General features: G+C 35.5%; 1 protein-coding gene across 1 annotated transcript; it reads left to right on the top strand.

The window, feature by feature from the left end:
• The first annotated feature begins 2,628 nt into the window (after positions 1-2,628).
• LOC101250074 (E3 ubiquitin-protein ligase UPL5-like) lies at positions 2,629-17,119 on the top strand. Its single transcript, XM_069291552.1, has 3 exons — positions 2,629-3,922; positions 15,822-16,402; positions 16,534-17,119. The coding sequence occupies exons 1-3, from the start codon at positions 2,629-2,631 to the stop codon at positions 16,795-16,797; spliced, it is 2,139 nt and encodes a 712-aa protein (XP_069147653.1). The 3' UTR covers positions 16,798-17,119.
• Positions 17,120-17,133: the final 14 nt, after the last annotated feature.

Raw genomic sequence — 17,133 nt, 5'->3', positions numbered from 1 at the left:
CATTGCCTTTAAAAAATAATAAATCTAATGAGATTTTTTTAAAGGAGTGTGTACACTAGATCTGATTGTAATAGTAGAAAAAAGAAAATTTTTAAACAAAATAGATCCTATTAAAATATAAAAAAAGATTAAACGTCATACCAAATCGCATAAACAAAAATTATAATATATTGAATTATAATAACAAAAATATTCTTTTTAAAATACAGAAAAAGTCAAAAGATAATAAATAATCACATTATAATGGCAAAAACATTTAATTTTTTTTTTCAAAAAGTCAAAAAGAATATACATGTTCACACTAAATGGCAAAACTATTTTTAAAAAATTTAATAAAAATCATAAAAAGATATACTAAATTAAATTAAATTACACTACCAGAAAGTATGAAACAAATTTCCAGATGGTCCCTTATGTTTAAGGTATTTGAAAAATAATCACTGAAATATACTCATGAGCGACTAAATGATACACTCAAATTACACTTCGTTACAAAAATATATAAGCGGTCGTATCAAGTAAAGAACCCAATAAGTAGGCTGCGTTTGATCCCACGAGGAAAATGGTTTAGACTTAATTTAGTATACAATTACGTCTATTTCCTTTCCAGAAAAATAGTTAATTAAAGAGGGGGGATTTGTGAAACAAAAGTGTTTAATTAATTCTAACTAAAACAAGAAGTAAGATTAAAACTTTGGTGTTTATCAAGTCGTGAGACAAACTAAGGTGTAAGTGTTCCTCATAGGTTCATAACGCGGTAATCCTAGCTATAACAATTTTTTTCTAGTGTCTTGCATGCAAAGTGATAAGTTATGTATCTCTAAATCTTTGGTCCGGCATATATAGAATTTCACCCCGTACCTTGGTCCGACAACGTGGGTTTAAGTTACTAACCCTTACCTTTACTTCATATTAAGCGTCAAATTCGATGTATGACTTAGTTATTACTTCGCACCAATCGAAACTAGCCTATTAGACAGTGTCTCACTAAATCTATGTTGATAATTCTTTTTTTTATTAACTACCTCCTTGGTCCGGCAAGTAGCAACAAGGCGTGTTATAACGTTGCCACCGTTAAAAAAAAACTTCTAAACGAAAGAATTATCAATACATGCAAAAACCTATTTGAGAATTATTATTTAGCTAGTTTTACTTTGTAAATCACCCATGGTTCCCACAACCCTAGTTGTGGATTTAGTTACCGGAAGAACACAAATCATGATTGTTAAACAATAATTCATAAACTTACTTTGAGAAGTTTGAAGAAAATCCAGAAATTGCGCTTGAAAAAACAAAATTCACTTGATAATCAATTTCGAAAACATGAATAAAATTGTCAAATTCCAAAGTTAAATCTCCAAGAACAAAAGTATGAAAACCAAAAAAAAAATTCAACCCCAAAAACGAGGTTTTACACCATATTTATAAAGACATTATCCTAAAATAAAAGGAAAAAAAACAAGGAAAGTTTTTCTAAAAAATGCGGCTTCAATCGACGACCCCACAGATGGTCCGTCGATGGAACGACGGACCGTCGACTGCCTCCGTCGGTCCAGACTTAGCTTTTTCTTCAGCTGTCGCTTTTGCATCTTCTCTGATCCAATCGACGGACCAACAACACGGTTCGTCGACGCCTTCGTCGTTCCATACTTAGTTTTTCTTCAACACCGGGTACTGGGACTACTCTTTGATCTGATCGACGGTTTGCAAGGATGGTCCATCGATGGAACGACGGACCGTCGATACTTCTGTAGCCCCACACTTGGTCAGAATTCCCCGAGTTGCTTCCAGATGTCTGAATCTCCAAATGATGGTCACCATCTAGGGACCGTCGATGGCTTCGTGGGTCACTTCTGCGCTGATTCTTCACAGCCTTCTACATTTTTGTTCCGGACAACTTTCCTGCAAAACATAGATAAAAACATATTAAAATTACTACAAAAAGGCCCTACACACACACTAAACTTAAGGAAAAAGCATTGAAAGTACTGTGAAACCACGGTACATCATTCAGTCCTTTAAGTTAGTCGATTATTAACGTTTGTACTGATTATCAGATATTTTAACAACTTTTGATTTCAAAAAAATTATCAAAAAGTAATTAATAGAAATTCATATTCTGGATGCTTAATTTTTGTAATTTTTAGAATTTTTGATATCTGGTGTAACTTTTACTATTTTTATAGAAATATATGTTTATAGTGTCTGATGTATGTTTTAAGGTTGCAGTGTTTGAGATTTGACGAAAGCATGCAAATCTTTTTTCCACAGTTCATGTTATGTTGTCATCAGACTTCATTCTTTCAACACATGCATACTTTATAAAGAGTTGGTCATTCCTCTATTTTCTCCAAGTATGTGATTAATTGACTCATTGAGTGACTTTTATTTACCTCAATATAAATAAATTTTTAAATACATAAGTAGTACCAAAATTTCACTTTTATTAACTTAGAGGATTTAAATGGTTTTTAAACATTTTAAGGGGATTAATTCATAAAATATTATTTACAATTTTATCTCTTCCTTTCTCTTTTATACTAATTTTTCTTCATATTTTTCACATTTTGCCTTTCTTTGTTTCTCTGCTCTTTTGTCCACCCAGATTTGCTGCCCCATTTGGCCGGAATGTCTCTACATTCCATCAACATCAACAACACTGACACCAATAAGCGTAAGCGTGATGTTAACATCGCGAAGGATCAATTGAACGACTTATCTTCACAAATTGTGGAGTTGTGCAAAAACAAAGATAACTCTGTTGAGCCCCGCTCAGTCTCAGATCATATACAAAGCATGGTTATGAATTTCTTGAGTTCACTTCCAAATGATTTTGACCAAGCGGTAGAGCATCTTGAGTTAATTATTTCCTCTTCTGTTCCAAAAGACTTGGTAATGCTTTATCTGAATCAGAACTATAGAATGATTGCTTATACATCCATTCGTGAATTTATTAGTTCATTTAAGAATGATCCCCTTAAACCAATATATGCTTTTATAGCGTTAAAATTTTGCAAAATTTTGCGAGAAAATGTGAAGACTGATGATGGATTGTATCGAATTTGTCGAAGTAGTTTAGGGGCTATGATAGAGTTCACAGGGATCGCGAGGTGCAAGTATGAGCAGAAAAAGTTGGTATCCTTAAACAGTGTTTTTCCATTTCTTATGGAGATATCAGCTGAGTTATCTCTTGACTTAGAATCGACAATGGGAACATCTGGATTTGAGGGGTTATCATTTACCCTTGTGCGTGATTTTAGTGCATTTTTGCTTCCAGTATGGAATGTCTTATGGTCGATGGACAACGTCACTTATGAAGAAAAGTTTTTTGAAAAGATTGATTTACCCTTGTATGAAATGTTCTATGATTTGCTAGCAAAAGTGACACTCTCTTTAAGGTTGTTGGATTCAAAAAAGGTAAAAAAAGACATTGTTGTACCTTGGTGGTCTCTATATCTTGATATCCTGAACGACTTACAGAGTATATCCAAATTGTATATCTATATGGAGGATGATTTTTGGCAGAACATGAAGCAAGTAAAGGGCTCATTGTGCTATCTAATAACAAACTTTGCAGAGAAATCAGAACATTATGAGTGGATTTTTGAGCACAAAGAGGTAACAAACTTTTATATACGGAGGCAATTGGCAATGATGATGCTTCCAGAAGTTGAAGATAATGTAGAAGATAAGTACAACATGCTCATTGATAGGTCCAAATTGATAGTAGACTCGTTCGATTATATTACCAAACTCAAATACCTGCCAGGCAGTTTCTTTGTGCAATTCAAAGAGGAACAAGCTATTGGGCCTGGTGTGTTGAGGGAATGGTTCTTACTAGCATGCCAGGAGATTTTCAACCCAAACAACGCGCTTTTTGTTGCTTGCCCAGATGATAATAGAAGTTTTTTCCCAAATCAAGGTAACCTTTCATTACATTTATTCATTATTGCTCAAATTTAAGGTATCTGAAATATAACTAACAAATAAGGAAACATTTTCTACAACTCTTTTTCAACCTCACACCTCAGCCTTCTACATGAACTCAAGTATCGCGTATTGGTTATCCATACTAATTAAGAATTCGATTCTTGATTTGAAATCCAACCTTGATTAGAGACCCAAATCCTAAGATTCTAATAAACTCCGGGTTGAAACTCAATTTAAGTTGCAGGTCTTAGGTAAGCATTCTAAGTCAAATCCTGATATGGGCATCGAGGTCGGGTCTTGTCTTAAATGTCATGTAGTGTTCTAAGTCCCCAATTGATTGTCATGGTCGAGTATCAGGGTTAAACAGTATTAGATGCCAGGTATCACATGAGGTCCTGAGTTGATAGTCAGGGTCAAGTATCAAGGTTAGATCACAATTTAGAAACTATGTCTTGGGTCGGTTTTTAGATTCGGGTCCCATATCAGATCTCAGGATTGGATCCTAGTTTCAATTTTGGATTCAAGATTGGGTGTCGGAGTCGAAGTCGGGTCTTGATTTTGAACTCAGGTATTGGGCTAAGTCCTAGATAGTTATCAAGGTTAGGTGTTCAAGTCTGGTCTCGATTTTGAAGTCGAACCTTGATACATCCAATCTCACACTTCACTTAAGAAATAGACAGAATGATCTGGAGACCCATGTACTTCCGTTTGTCAGTTGAACCTTTCTACTCATCACTTTGCCAAATGAATCCTTAAACTCGATTAAACTCTATTTTCTACACCCCTCTGACCATTGGCCGAGCTTATGTGGGATCAAAATGGTTGAGTTGGACAAATGTGAGACCACACGCAAGTGAATGCAATACTTTTATTTAAAAATTATTAAAATTATAAGACAAAATAATAATAATAATTAAAAAAATTAAAAAAAAATCTCAAAATCTTTCTTCTTCATCCCCACCCATCTTTTTCTCTTCTTCTTCAGCCCACCCACCTCACCCCACCCCCACCCCCACCCATTCTCTAGTTTATTCAGTCGCACCTCATCTTTTTTTCTTTTCTTCTTCAGCCCCAACCCCACCCTTCTTCTCTTCTTCTTCAGCCCTAGAAACCCCTACCCCGCCCCTACCCCTTTTCTATTATTCTTCTTTGAAATATACCTCATCACCATAATCATCAAATATAATGTTAAAAGAGCTTTTGCAAGAAAACATATCATTCACCATTTTCATAAATTTAAAATGTATTGCCTAAATTATTCATAAATATATTTTTTTCAACTTAAAGTTTTCTTGATTTTTATTATCAAATTAAAATAAATAGAACATAAAGCATGTGCAAGAGCTAATTACAATATATTATATTTTGTGATTGAATAACTTTTGAGTGTAAAATGTGAAGAAAGATGAAAATGTTTTTTTTTAATTTTTGGGACGAGGCTAAGGGTGGATGCGAATGAAGAAGATGAAGTAGGAAGGGGGAAAGAGAGAGAAAAATACACTTTTAAAAAAAAAAATTGATTTATGATGTGTCATTGAAAACTTTAATAATAATGACGTGGTGTTTGATGTGTAAAAAGAGTGTAATACACGCACACACACATTAGATAGGAAAAGAGGGTTAAAATATTGGGTTTGAATGAGTTTAAGGATTCATTAGGCAAAGTGATGAGTAGAAGGGTTCAACTGACAAAGGGTCTCCGAGGTCATTCCGCCTAAAGAAATATAAAAAGGTTGAAGTCAATTACACAAATCAACAAGAGTTGAGGTCGATCCCACAAGAGATTGCATAAGAAATAAGTGATGATTGTGTAAAATGACGATTGATTTTAATTTAGTGTTCAAGTAACAAAGAGTAATTAGAATTTAGTATTAAAAGTAACAAACGTTAGTCTCAAAATTTTGATTATGAAATGAAAGAGACCATAATTATGTTACCTATGACATCGGCATGCAACTCATATTTCATACAGGTAAAGGTCTTTTGATGTTAAGCAAGCCTTATTAGCTTGTTAAGAACACCTAAATGCTTTCAGCCCTATTAGATGAATATCACTTGCCTCCTCTCAGTCTTAGAGTGTGTTCATTATCAACCCTTGTGTGTTCCATTTTTTGGTCAACTTTTGTTATTCAATTGATACAAGTAATTGTTAAAAAGAAATAGTGATAAGAGTTGAAAATAAAGATTTGGTAGTTGGCAAATTGGTCAGATTTGCAATATTTTTTTGACTTTGTTATATTTACCTATGTCATTAGTGACATAGGCATGATTTTCTTCTTCTATAAATAGAGTATTCTTGCTCATTTGTAGAACACACCAAATTAGAGAGAGAAACCATTTTGAGAGCAAAGTGAGGCAGTGTAAGCGATATTTTAGTAAGGTGGAAATCAAAAGAGTGTTTGTTGGAATTCTACCCTCCTGAATTATTCAAAGGAACACGTACTAACAACTAGTTTGTGGCTACTTGAAGAAACTTTAACAGTGATTAATTTGAACAACACTTTGTATTATTTGTAACTTTCAAGTAATACAAAGATTACAACGTTTAAGCTATCAAGGAATTATAAACTATAATTCCTTCTACTCAAAGACGGAAAACTACTCCCTAGTTTTCTATCTTCTCAATGCTTTTCAAGTACTATAACTTGTCAAGCAAATCTACTACCTAGATTGTAAACAAGACTCTTGAATACAATCTTTACAACTTTATCACTCAACTCGCAGCACTCAAAAGATTTTAACAAAACTCTCTCAACCCTCTTGATCGTGTTTTGAAGTTCTCTCTTTATAGGTGCGCAAGTTTTTCTGATCAAAATAGCTCTCTATTTATAAACCAGAAATTCAGCCAATCCTTGTACAAATCAACTTGTATTTGTCTTCTACAAATCCTTGTTGACTTCTACTAACTCTTTTTCTCGAAACCTTATTGTACTCAAATTTGTTTTTAATAGTTTTCCTTAACCAATTAAACTACTATAAACAAAAACGTACATATAAGTTTCCATATATAACACGTACGCCGCCACTTGCATACCCGCTGCAATATTTCACTGGAACATGTTGCACTACCTGTTCAATTCAATTTTTCCATATTCAAAATCTCAAGATTTAACAAATTCCCCCTTTTTGACTATGGCAAATAATCAGCTTGCATTTGAATAGGTACACAATACATCAATCAACATATAGAGCACTTTAATATCATCCTACAAATCTGCAGGCTGCTTCCCCCTTTTGCCATTAGCCAAAAACATTGAAAACCAAAGTACATATGTATACTAGAATAGAGCATCATACAAAGTCATTAATGACATCAAGAGTTAAACGTCAAACCAAAATACATACAAAAATAGTAATGTCTACTTCAGTCTTTAACTAGTCAAAAACAAAAAATTATAAGATAATGCATATATGAGGATTGATTAAACAGAGGGTGCCATAGAGGTGGAAGAGTTTGAAGATCCCTTGGTTAGCAACCCCATGATACTTTGTAGATGCCCAGAATTCACTGCTCGTTCTTGATGTAACGCAGCCTGAGTTTGATTGAGTTCTTCCTTAATCCTGCAGTTCTCAGCAATCAATTCCTCACGTTCCAATTTATGAGCAATCTGAACCTGTTCCATCTCTACTGAATGAGCCCTTTTTAGTGCTTCCATCTCCTTTTCTACAGCAGTAAGAGAAGCCCTTAACCGTTGAGTTTTCATATCAACCCTTTTAGGCGTACCAGGCATGTTCATATAGTCCACCTTCCCCAGACATCAGAAATAGTTTGAATCTGCCACTTCTTTGCAGACACACCAAAATTTTCAAATATTTGTCCTAACCAAAATCCATAAACCAAACCCCTTTGCTTTTTATCAACCTTGGACAAACTATGTATGTGACTTATTATTAGGATTGGCAAGTTTATTTGAGTCCTAGACAATAGTAAGTCCATAAGTGTGAGATCCAAGTAACATGCTTCAGTCCTTTTTTGCTTTCTAGGAAGAAGAATTTTATGAACTACATTAAACAGCATCTGATGTAAAGGTAACATACATCCCTTGTCAACACTAGAATATTCTGATAGAGTAGGATCATTTGAGAATCGCCTACATATGTCAAGTTGAGAGGTGTTACCCTCTAAAGGAGGCCAATCCTTCTTGACATAGTGACCCCATCCCCTGTTAGGTATCCTGTGTATTGAAGACAAAATCTCAGCAGTAAGTGTAAAAGAGATACCACACACAGTATTAGTAATTGACGAGGCAGTTCCTGTTCCATTGATATAAAATTCTCTAGTTTCTACTCTACCCATTTTACGCCTAAAGGATCCTTGAAGCATCAGTTCTGTTCATCCTTGTTCTTGTAAGATGATCACTAACTCATCCATCTCACCACCCCCGAAGCCAGAAATTACTCCCCCCCTAATCACACTCCTCTTCTTAAAGGCTAATACTCTTGCGTGGTAATCATTATCATCTAAATCATGAAATTTTGATTTGGATGAAATTTTTTTCCGTTTCTGACTATTCACTGTATCTGCTACAAAGTTTAACGATGAAGGAGACTTACGCTTTCTTGTGCGACTTTTCTTAGTTGATTTAGCCAAGGTCTCTGCTTCTCGAGTGCGTTGTACAGATCTAGTTACTCGCATTGGTACCTTTGCCGGTAGAATAGAGTGAGATTCTTCTGGAGTTTCAGGAAGAATCGTAGCAGGAGGTTTGCAAGAAGATGAACTTCGTTTGGAACAAGTTCTGATTTGAAAAAGCATTTCGAGCAAGGTGATATTTTCATCATCAGAACTATTTTCTTGGTCCTGTGACGAAAACATTTGTTCCCCCTCACTTCGTGCACTCATATTTTCTTTTTCTAACCCTTGACTTCTCTCTTCCCCCTAAACTAATGCATCTTCCATAAGAGACCATCGAGTTACGCCAGTCAAATCAATGTAGAGAATAGCTGGTAGGGCGTGTAGGCTTTCTTGAGTATCAAAGGGAATTATGGCTAGTGAAAGATTGGAGGACATGGCCATTTTTTCTCAACAACACAGTGTGGATTCTGGGATTTCAAGGGTTTGAGAGAGAATGAGAACAATCGGAGAAGAAAGAGAAAAGGGAACTGCTTTTTAAGAGGAATTATAGGGAAGTGTAGGGGTTTTATCTGAGAATGGGAACAGGTATGACTTGAAAGGTTTTTGCAGGTTTTGAATTGGCGGTTGTGATTTGTGATGATGATTTATTAATTTTTTTTCATTTAATTAAATAAAGGAACGGAATCCAATGCGTTGGTCTTATAATTTTTAGTCTATCTTAGTTAAGGAGAGTAGACATACCTTTAAGCATGCAATTTTGATTTTGAGAGTCCGATTCCTTCAGCTTCTATTTGCTTAGTTTATCTTCATCATTCCTAGCTCCAGCCTGTTCCTTTCAAAGTGTTCCCTTGCTAATGCCTTTGTAAAGATGTCCGCGGTTTGTTCTTCCGTAGTACAAAAGTTCATAGAGATTAAACCCTTTTCCACATTGTCTCTAAGAAAGTGATGACGAATGTCAATGTGTTTAGTTCTCTTATGTTATATCGGATTTTTTGCAATGTTGATAGCACTAGTATTATCGCAGAAAATTGGAACTTGTTCAATTTTGAGACCGAAATCACTAAGTTGTTGCTTAATCCACAGAAGTTGGGCGCAACATGATGCAGCTGCTACGTACTCAGCCTCAGCAGTGGATAGTGCAACTGAGTTTTGTTTCTTTGATCCCCATGAGATGAGACACGATCGTAGAAAGTGAGCCATTCCTGTAGTAGTTTTTCTATCACCCAAGTATCCAGCATAGTCAGCATCTGCATACCCAACTAAATCAAAGTTGCTTCCTTTTGGGTACCAAAGTCCTAAATCAGAGGTTCCTTTTAGATATCTGAGAATTCTCTTGACTGCTTGAATATGTGATTCTTTAGGATTAGTTTGAAAGCGAGCACATAATCTACACTAAACACAATATCAGGTCGACTAGTAGTAAGATACAAAAGTGAGCCAATCATGCCTCTATACAGTTTTTGTTCAACAGTAGAACCTGTTCCTTCAAGGTCCAACTTAGTGGCAGGGGCTATTGGAGTATCAATTGGTTTAGCATCGTCCATTTTAAACCTCTTAAGCAATTCTTTGACATATTTTTGTTGATGAATCCATGTACCTCCAGGTGTTTGTTTTATTTGAAGCCCAAGGAAGTAGTTTAATTCACCCATCATACTCATTTCAAACTCATTACTCATAAGATTTGCAAATTCTTTTGTGAGACTCTTATTTGTAGCTCCAAATATGATATCATCAACATAGATTTGTACGATCAGGAGACCCTTTTCTTTATTCTTGAAGAAGAGTGTATTGTCAATTTTACCTCTTGAATATCCATGACTTAAAAGGAATTTTGACAATCTATCATACCATGCCCTTGGAGCTTGTTTTAACCCGTAGAGAGCTTTGTCAAGCTTATAGACATGGCCAGGGAAGTCATTATTCTCGAAGCCAGGGGGTTGTTTAACAAAAATTTCTTCTTGTAATAGCCCATTCAAAAAAGTACTTTTGACATCCATCTGATACAATTTGAACTCCATGTGAGATGCGAAAGCTATAAGCAATCTGATTGATTCTATTCTTGCCACGGGTGCAAAAGTTTCATCATAATCTATCCCTTCTTCTTGATTATATCCTTGAACAACCAACCTAGCTTTATTTCTGATTATGGTACCATGTTCATTTAACTTGTTCCTAAACACCCATTTAGTTCCAATTATAGTTCTGTTTGAGGGTTTAGGTACTAGATGTCATACTTTACTCCTTTCAAATTGATGTAATTCTTCTTCCATAGCTATAATCCAATCTGCATCTTGAAGGGCTTCACTTATTTTCTTTGGTTCTACCATGGATAGGAATACACTATGCGCGTAGTGATTCTTCATTCCTGATCGGGTGGTAATTCCTGAAGAAAGATCAGTGAGCAGGTTTTCCAATGGGTGTGATCCTTGGTACTTGTACTCTTTTAGGGTAGGAGTTGATCTTTGTTGCTCTTCATTAACATCTGGTTGATTTTCATCTGTATCAACTCCTTCATCACAATTTACTTGAGTTTCAGTTTCTTCTCTGTTTGTTGTGTCAGAGGAACCGGTTTCTTGGACCTGTTCATGTTCAGAGACAACATGTTCTTCAGTTGATGTGTTACTGACCAACACATCTTCATTAGACATAGTGATACTTTCATCGAAAATAACATGGACACTCTCTTCGACACACATGGTTCTTTTGTTAAGTACCCTATAAGCTTTACTATATGTAGAATATCCAAGAAAGATTCCGTTGTCACTCCTAGCATCAAATTTTCCAAGCAAATTTTTTCCATTGTTATGAATAAAGCACTTGCATCCAAACACTCTAAGATGAGAGATGTTGGGCTTTCTGCCTTTTAGTAATTCATATGGAGTTTTTTCTAACAAGGGTCTAGTCATGCAATGATTTATGGTGTAGCAAGCAGTGTTTATTGCTTCTGCCCAGAATTGGTTTGCAATTTTACTTGTGATCATCATAGTTCTAGTCATTTCTTGAAGAGTTCTGTTCTTTCTCTCTACCACACCGTTTTGCTGAGGGGTTCTGGGGGCAGAGAAGTTATGATCAACCCCATGATAGTCACAATATTGGGCAAACTTTGAATTTTTAAATTCAGTTCCATGATCTGATCTGATTGCCTTTAATTGTTTCCCATATTTTCTTTGAATTTTTCTCATTAGTGAACAAAAAACATCAAAGACATCATCTTTTGCTGCAAGGAATAGTGTCCATGTGTACCTAGTGTAATCATCCACTAAGACAAACACATATCTTTTTCCCCCTCTACTTTGAACCCTCATTGGTCCACATAAATCCATGTGAATTAGTTCTAAGGAACAAGTTGAGCTTACCATCTGTTTGGACTTAAATGATGATTTTATCTGTTTCCCTAGAGTACATGCTTCACAAACCTTATCCACCTTGAATTTATTTTTAGGCAGTCCTATAACTAAATCCTTGGTGACAAGTTTATTTAATTGAACTTGGCTAGCATGACCCAACCGTTTATGTCATAACAAGGGATCTTTTTCCAACACACTTAAACACACTAGATTTTTGTCAGAGATTGTTGAGGTATCTACAGTGTAGACATGTTTATCTCTTTTTCCTGTTAGCACTAATTTTTGTGTGTTTAGATTGATTACTTCAACGCCGGTGGATCGAAAAATTACCTTGTTTCCTTTGTCACACAATTGAGATATGCTGAGCAAATTGTGTTTAAGTCCTTCTACATAGTATACTTTATCAATTGAATGTTCATCAGATCTTCCAATCTTTCCACAGCCTTTGATTTGACCCTTTTTTCCACCACCAAAAGCAACCATACCTCCTTTTCCTTCTTCTAGTGAGAGAAACAATGTCTTATTCCCTGTCATGTGTCTTGAGCAAGCACTGTCCATGTACCACTGCTGCTTGCTTTCTCTCACTTCTTCCTGAAAAATTAGAGGTTGGATTTAGGAACCCAGATTAGCTTGGGTTCTTTGTTTTGATCAAAAGGATGAATCAGATTTCTACGAGCCCATTTGGGAAGACTATTTTTTCTGGGTATGTACCTGTTCCTCTGAACAGTTTTATAGGTTCTTGTTGAGTTGTTTTCTTCAGAGACAATTTTGTATTTGGGATAATATTGTTTAGAATGACCAGAGTTACCACAAACGATGCAAAACGTAGGATTTCCATTTATGGGCTGTTCATATCCTATTCCAGTTTTGATGTTCCTATTGTTGTTCCCTAGATGAGTTACTATCATAGAGGATTTTGTCCATTTGTTTGCTCTTTCCAGATCACTTCTTACTTTAGTCAATTCAAGATTTATCCTTTTACAGTTTTCCTTTTCTAGACTTAAGGTTTTTTTTGAGTTTGTCAACCTCAAGCTTTTGGTCAGGCATTTCACCCTCCTTTTCTTTGCCAAGAACTTTTAATTTTGAATTCTTAGTTCTTAGTTCCAAATTTTGGGTTTCAAGTTGCTTGATTTTTTCGTGAAGGTTGAGTTTGTTCTTATTGAGATCAATATGCTCAAACTTTAAGCTAGATCGGGAAGCAAGTAGTTGGCTTTTGGTGTTCACAAGTTCTTGAATTTTGTCTATGGATGCAAGCAATAGGAGTGAGAGCTTTTTCTTGGAGAACTTTGCTAGCTTATCTTTTAGGTTAAGAAAGTTTACTTCAGTTTCTTCAGAGTCTGATTCAGGTTCAGCGTCTGATTCTTCTATCGCCATCAAGGCAAGGTCTTCAACATCTTCATGCATGTCTGAAGAACCTGTTCCCCAGGCTGCATACATTGCTTGTTCCTTTTCTTTGTTTTTCTTTTTGTTGAGGAGTTCCTTCCTTTCTTTTTCAGCTTTTTCCTTTTTCCATTCTAATTCCCACATTGGGCAGTCCTTTATTTAATGATCTGTCTTACCACACTTAAAACAGCCTCCGTTTTGTGATCGTTCAGGATTTTTTTCTTTCAAGGGTGGTGATATCTTGGTAGAGTTTAATCCCCTTTTAAAGAGTTTCTTGAAGTTCCTACTTATCAGAGCCAGATCATCGTCATCTATGTCTGATTCGTCACTTTCAGTTGCTTTAAGACCAAGACCTTTTTCTTTATTCCCTTCACCTCTTTTGTCAACATTCATCTCATAGGTTTTGAGATTCCCAACTAATTCATCTAAAGACATATTAGTTAGGTCCTTAGCTTCTCTAATGGCAGTGACTTTGATTTCCCAAGACCTAGGCAGAATCCTAAGTACTTTGTCAACCTGTTCCTCCGTGGTATATACTTTGCCTAATGAGATTAGTTCGTTTACCACGGTGGTGAATCTGGTGATCATATCTTGAAGAGATTCTCCGGGTTTCATCTTAAAGACTTCATATTCTGAACACAAACTAGCAATCCTGAATTTTCGGACTTGAGTTGTACCTTCATGAGCGTTTTGTAAGGTATCCCATATTTGTTTAGCAGAGGTACAACTTGAGATACGGTTAAATTCATCAGGTCCTAATCCACACACAAGAATACACTTAGCTTTTGCATTTTTTCCTAGCATCTTATAATCTGCATCATTATATGTATCTGCCGGTTTAGGTACTTTATTTCCTTCACTATCAGTGATAGTAGGAATTAGTGGTCCCTTAGTAATTCTTACCCATAATTCGTAGTCTTCAGCTTGAATGAAGTCTTCCATCCTTGCCTTCCACCATGAGTAGTATTGTCCATTGAATAGTGGAGGTCTGTTGATGTGTTGACCCTTACCGTGTCCGAGTGGAGGTGTAGAACTCATGTTGATCTTATCTTGAGTTGTTAGACTCTCTAAAGATAACCTTGCTCTGATACCACTTGTTGGAATTCTACCCTCCTGAATTCTTCAAAGGAACACGTACTAACAACTAGTTTGTGGCTACTTGAAGAAACTTTATCAGTGATTAATTTGAACAGCACTTTGTATTATTTGTAACTTTCAAGTAATACAAAGATTACAACGTTTAAGCTCTCAAGGAATTATAAACTCTAATTCCTTTTACTCAAAGACGGAAAACTACTCCCTAGTTTTCTATCTTCTCAATGCTTTTCAAGTACTATAACTTGTCAAGCAAATCTACTACCTAGATTGTAAACAAGACTTTTGAATACAATCTTTACAACTTTATCACTCAACTCGCAGCACTCAAAAGATTTTAACAAAACTCTCTTAACCCTCTTGATCGTGTTTTGAAGTTCTCTCTTTGTAGGTGCGCAAGTTATTCTGATCAAAATAGCTCTCTATTTATAAACCAGAAATTCAGCCAATCCTTGTACAAATCAACTTGTATTTGTCTTCTACAAATCCTTGTTGACTTCTACTAACTCTTTTTCTCGAAACCTTATTGTACTCAAATTTGTTTTAAATAGTTTTCCTTAACCAAGTAAACTACTATAAATAAAAACGTACATATAAGTTTCCATATATAACACGTACGCCGCCACTTGCATACCCGCTGCAATATTTCACTGGAACATGTTGCACTACCTGTTCAATTCAATTTTGCCATATTCAAAATCTCAAGATTTAACAGTGTTGTTCCTTTTGAGTGTGTGGTAATCACTTTCAGTATTGTATTCGTGACTACATGGTGTAAAAACGAATGAACTTATCAAACTTACTCTTCAACAAGTAACCGTGTATCCTCCAACCTACTCAACATTGCCAGAGTCGAACAATATCAATCATTCCAATTTCTGTAAATCTTCACTATCTCCCATCTCAACCTATACTTTGTATGTTCTTTAATGTTTTGGAAGGGGTGCAATGAGTGTTTTAGGGCTTTAGAGAAAGTATCCTTGTGATTTAGGGCAGTCGTGGTTATATACCAATTTTTCTAAATCGAACGTGGCGTAGTCTTCATCTTTGAGTGATAGCTCCACCACCACACTGCGGTGGCGAGAAATGTATTACCGGTGCTGCATTTTACTGGTGAGGGCATTGGAATGAGAGAAGAGTTGGGAAAAAATTGGAAGAAAGAGAAAATTATTTCTTATAAAATTTTGAAAGTTTAATTTAATTTTATCATTTTATTTCCTATGTGACAATTAAAATGACGTGGAATTCGAGGTGTAGTGGTTGTATTACACTCACCATTGACCTCATGAAAAAGGGGTTCAAAATACCAAGTTTCAATGGGTTTAGAAGTTTAGTTGACTAAGGGCTAAGTAAAAGAGCCTGAAATATAAACTCATACAAGTATAAGGTCCGTTAAAATTGTTTTTCGCAATTTTAAGGGAGATGTATACTTGACCCTTTTCCTTTTTATTTAAAATAGAAATATTTCTCATGTACATTTGTGTTTGTTGCAGCATCTGGGGTGAATCCTTTACACCTTGAGTATTTCCAGTTCTCTGGAAGGATGATCGCGTTGGCCTTAGCATATGATGTCCAAATCGGAGTAGCTTTTGACCGCGCATTTTTCTTACAATTGGCTGGATATGACGTATCATTGGAAGAAATTAGGGACACGGATCCATTATTGTACCGTAGTTGCAAGGATATATTGCATATGGATGCAGATACCGTGGATGGGGATATGTTAGGGTTAACATTTGTGTGTGAATTTGAGTCCTTGGGTTTGCGGAGAGAAATAGAGCTATGTCCAAACGGGAAAGATATCGTTGTGGACAGCAAGAACCGGGAGGCTTATGTTGATCTTCTTATCCAACACCGCTTTGTTACATCAATAGAAGATCAGGTCGCGTATTTCTCAAAAGGCTTTTCAGATGTAATAACTAAGTCAGAGTTCTTCTTCCGGTGTCTAAGCCTTGAAGATTTCAACTTAATACTTGGCGGTAGAATTGATATTTCTGTCGAGGATTGGAGAGCACATACTGATTACAATGGCTATGATGAAGAAAGTGATGTTCAAATATCCTGGTTTTGGAAGGTACGCCTATTCTTGTCTACCCGTAAATGCACATTGATTTATTCAGAATGTTCTGTCATTATGGTAGATCGTTCATTTTCATTAAGTTTGATGTGAATTAGTTTTCTTTCTTTGTCTTTTTTTGCATGTAGATAGTAGAGACTATGTCTGTTGAGCAGAAGAAAATGCTCCTTTTCTTTTGGACTTCAATGAAGTCTTTGCCTTTTGATGGATTTGGTGGTCTTGATTCAAAACTGTCCATCCACAAAACCTTAGAGCCAGATGATCACTTGCCATCATCACATACTTGCTTCTACCAACTATGCTTACCAGTTTATCAATCCATGACGGACATGAAAGATCGACTCATGATTATCACCCAACGAGACATTGCATCAAGCTTCGGTACCTTGTGATTAGAGGCTGAGGCGAAGCAAAGATTTCAGAGTTTATAAACATGTTCTTCAAAGTTAATTGTTCTAAATTTACAATAATACCTTGTTTGAATGGTTGCTACATGTTTTAATGTACTGTTAATTTAGATACAATGTTTCTTTTGATTATTACTTAAATATTGCATCAAGCTTCGGTACCTTGTGATTAGAGGCTGAGGCGAAGCAAAGATTTCAGAGTTTATAGACATGTTCTTCAAAGTTACTTGTTCTAAATTTACAATAATACCTTGTTTGAATGGTTGTTACATGTTTTAATGTATTGTTAATTTAGATACAATATTTCTTTTGATTATTACT

The sequence above is a fragment of the Solanum lycopersicum genome, chromosome 11, assembly GCF_036512215.1.
Source record: "Solanum lycopersicum chromosome 11, SLM_r2.1".
Classification (NCBI taxonomy): Eukaryota; Viridiplantae; Streptophyta; class Magnoliopsida; order Solanales; family Solanaceae; genus Solanum; species Solanum lycopersicum.
The sequence above is the reverse complement of the archived record's forward strand: the minus strand, read 5'-3'. Positions and strand labels throughout refer to the sequence as shown.

Bases quoted from the DNA above. Each gene is read 5' to 3' on its own strand.
- LOC101250074 (XM_069291552.1), top strand. From the start codon at position 2,629: ATGTCTCTACATTCCATCAACATCAACAACACTGACACCAATAAGCGT. The intron at 3,923-15,821 runs GTAACCTTTCAT...TGTTTGTTGCAG, and splicing joins AAGTTTTTTCCCAAATCAAG to CATCTGGGGTGAATCCTTTA. The intron at 16,403-16,533 runs GTACGCCTATTC...TTTTGCATGTAG, and splicing joins AAATATCCTGGTTTTGGAAG to ATAGTAGAGACTATGTCTGT.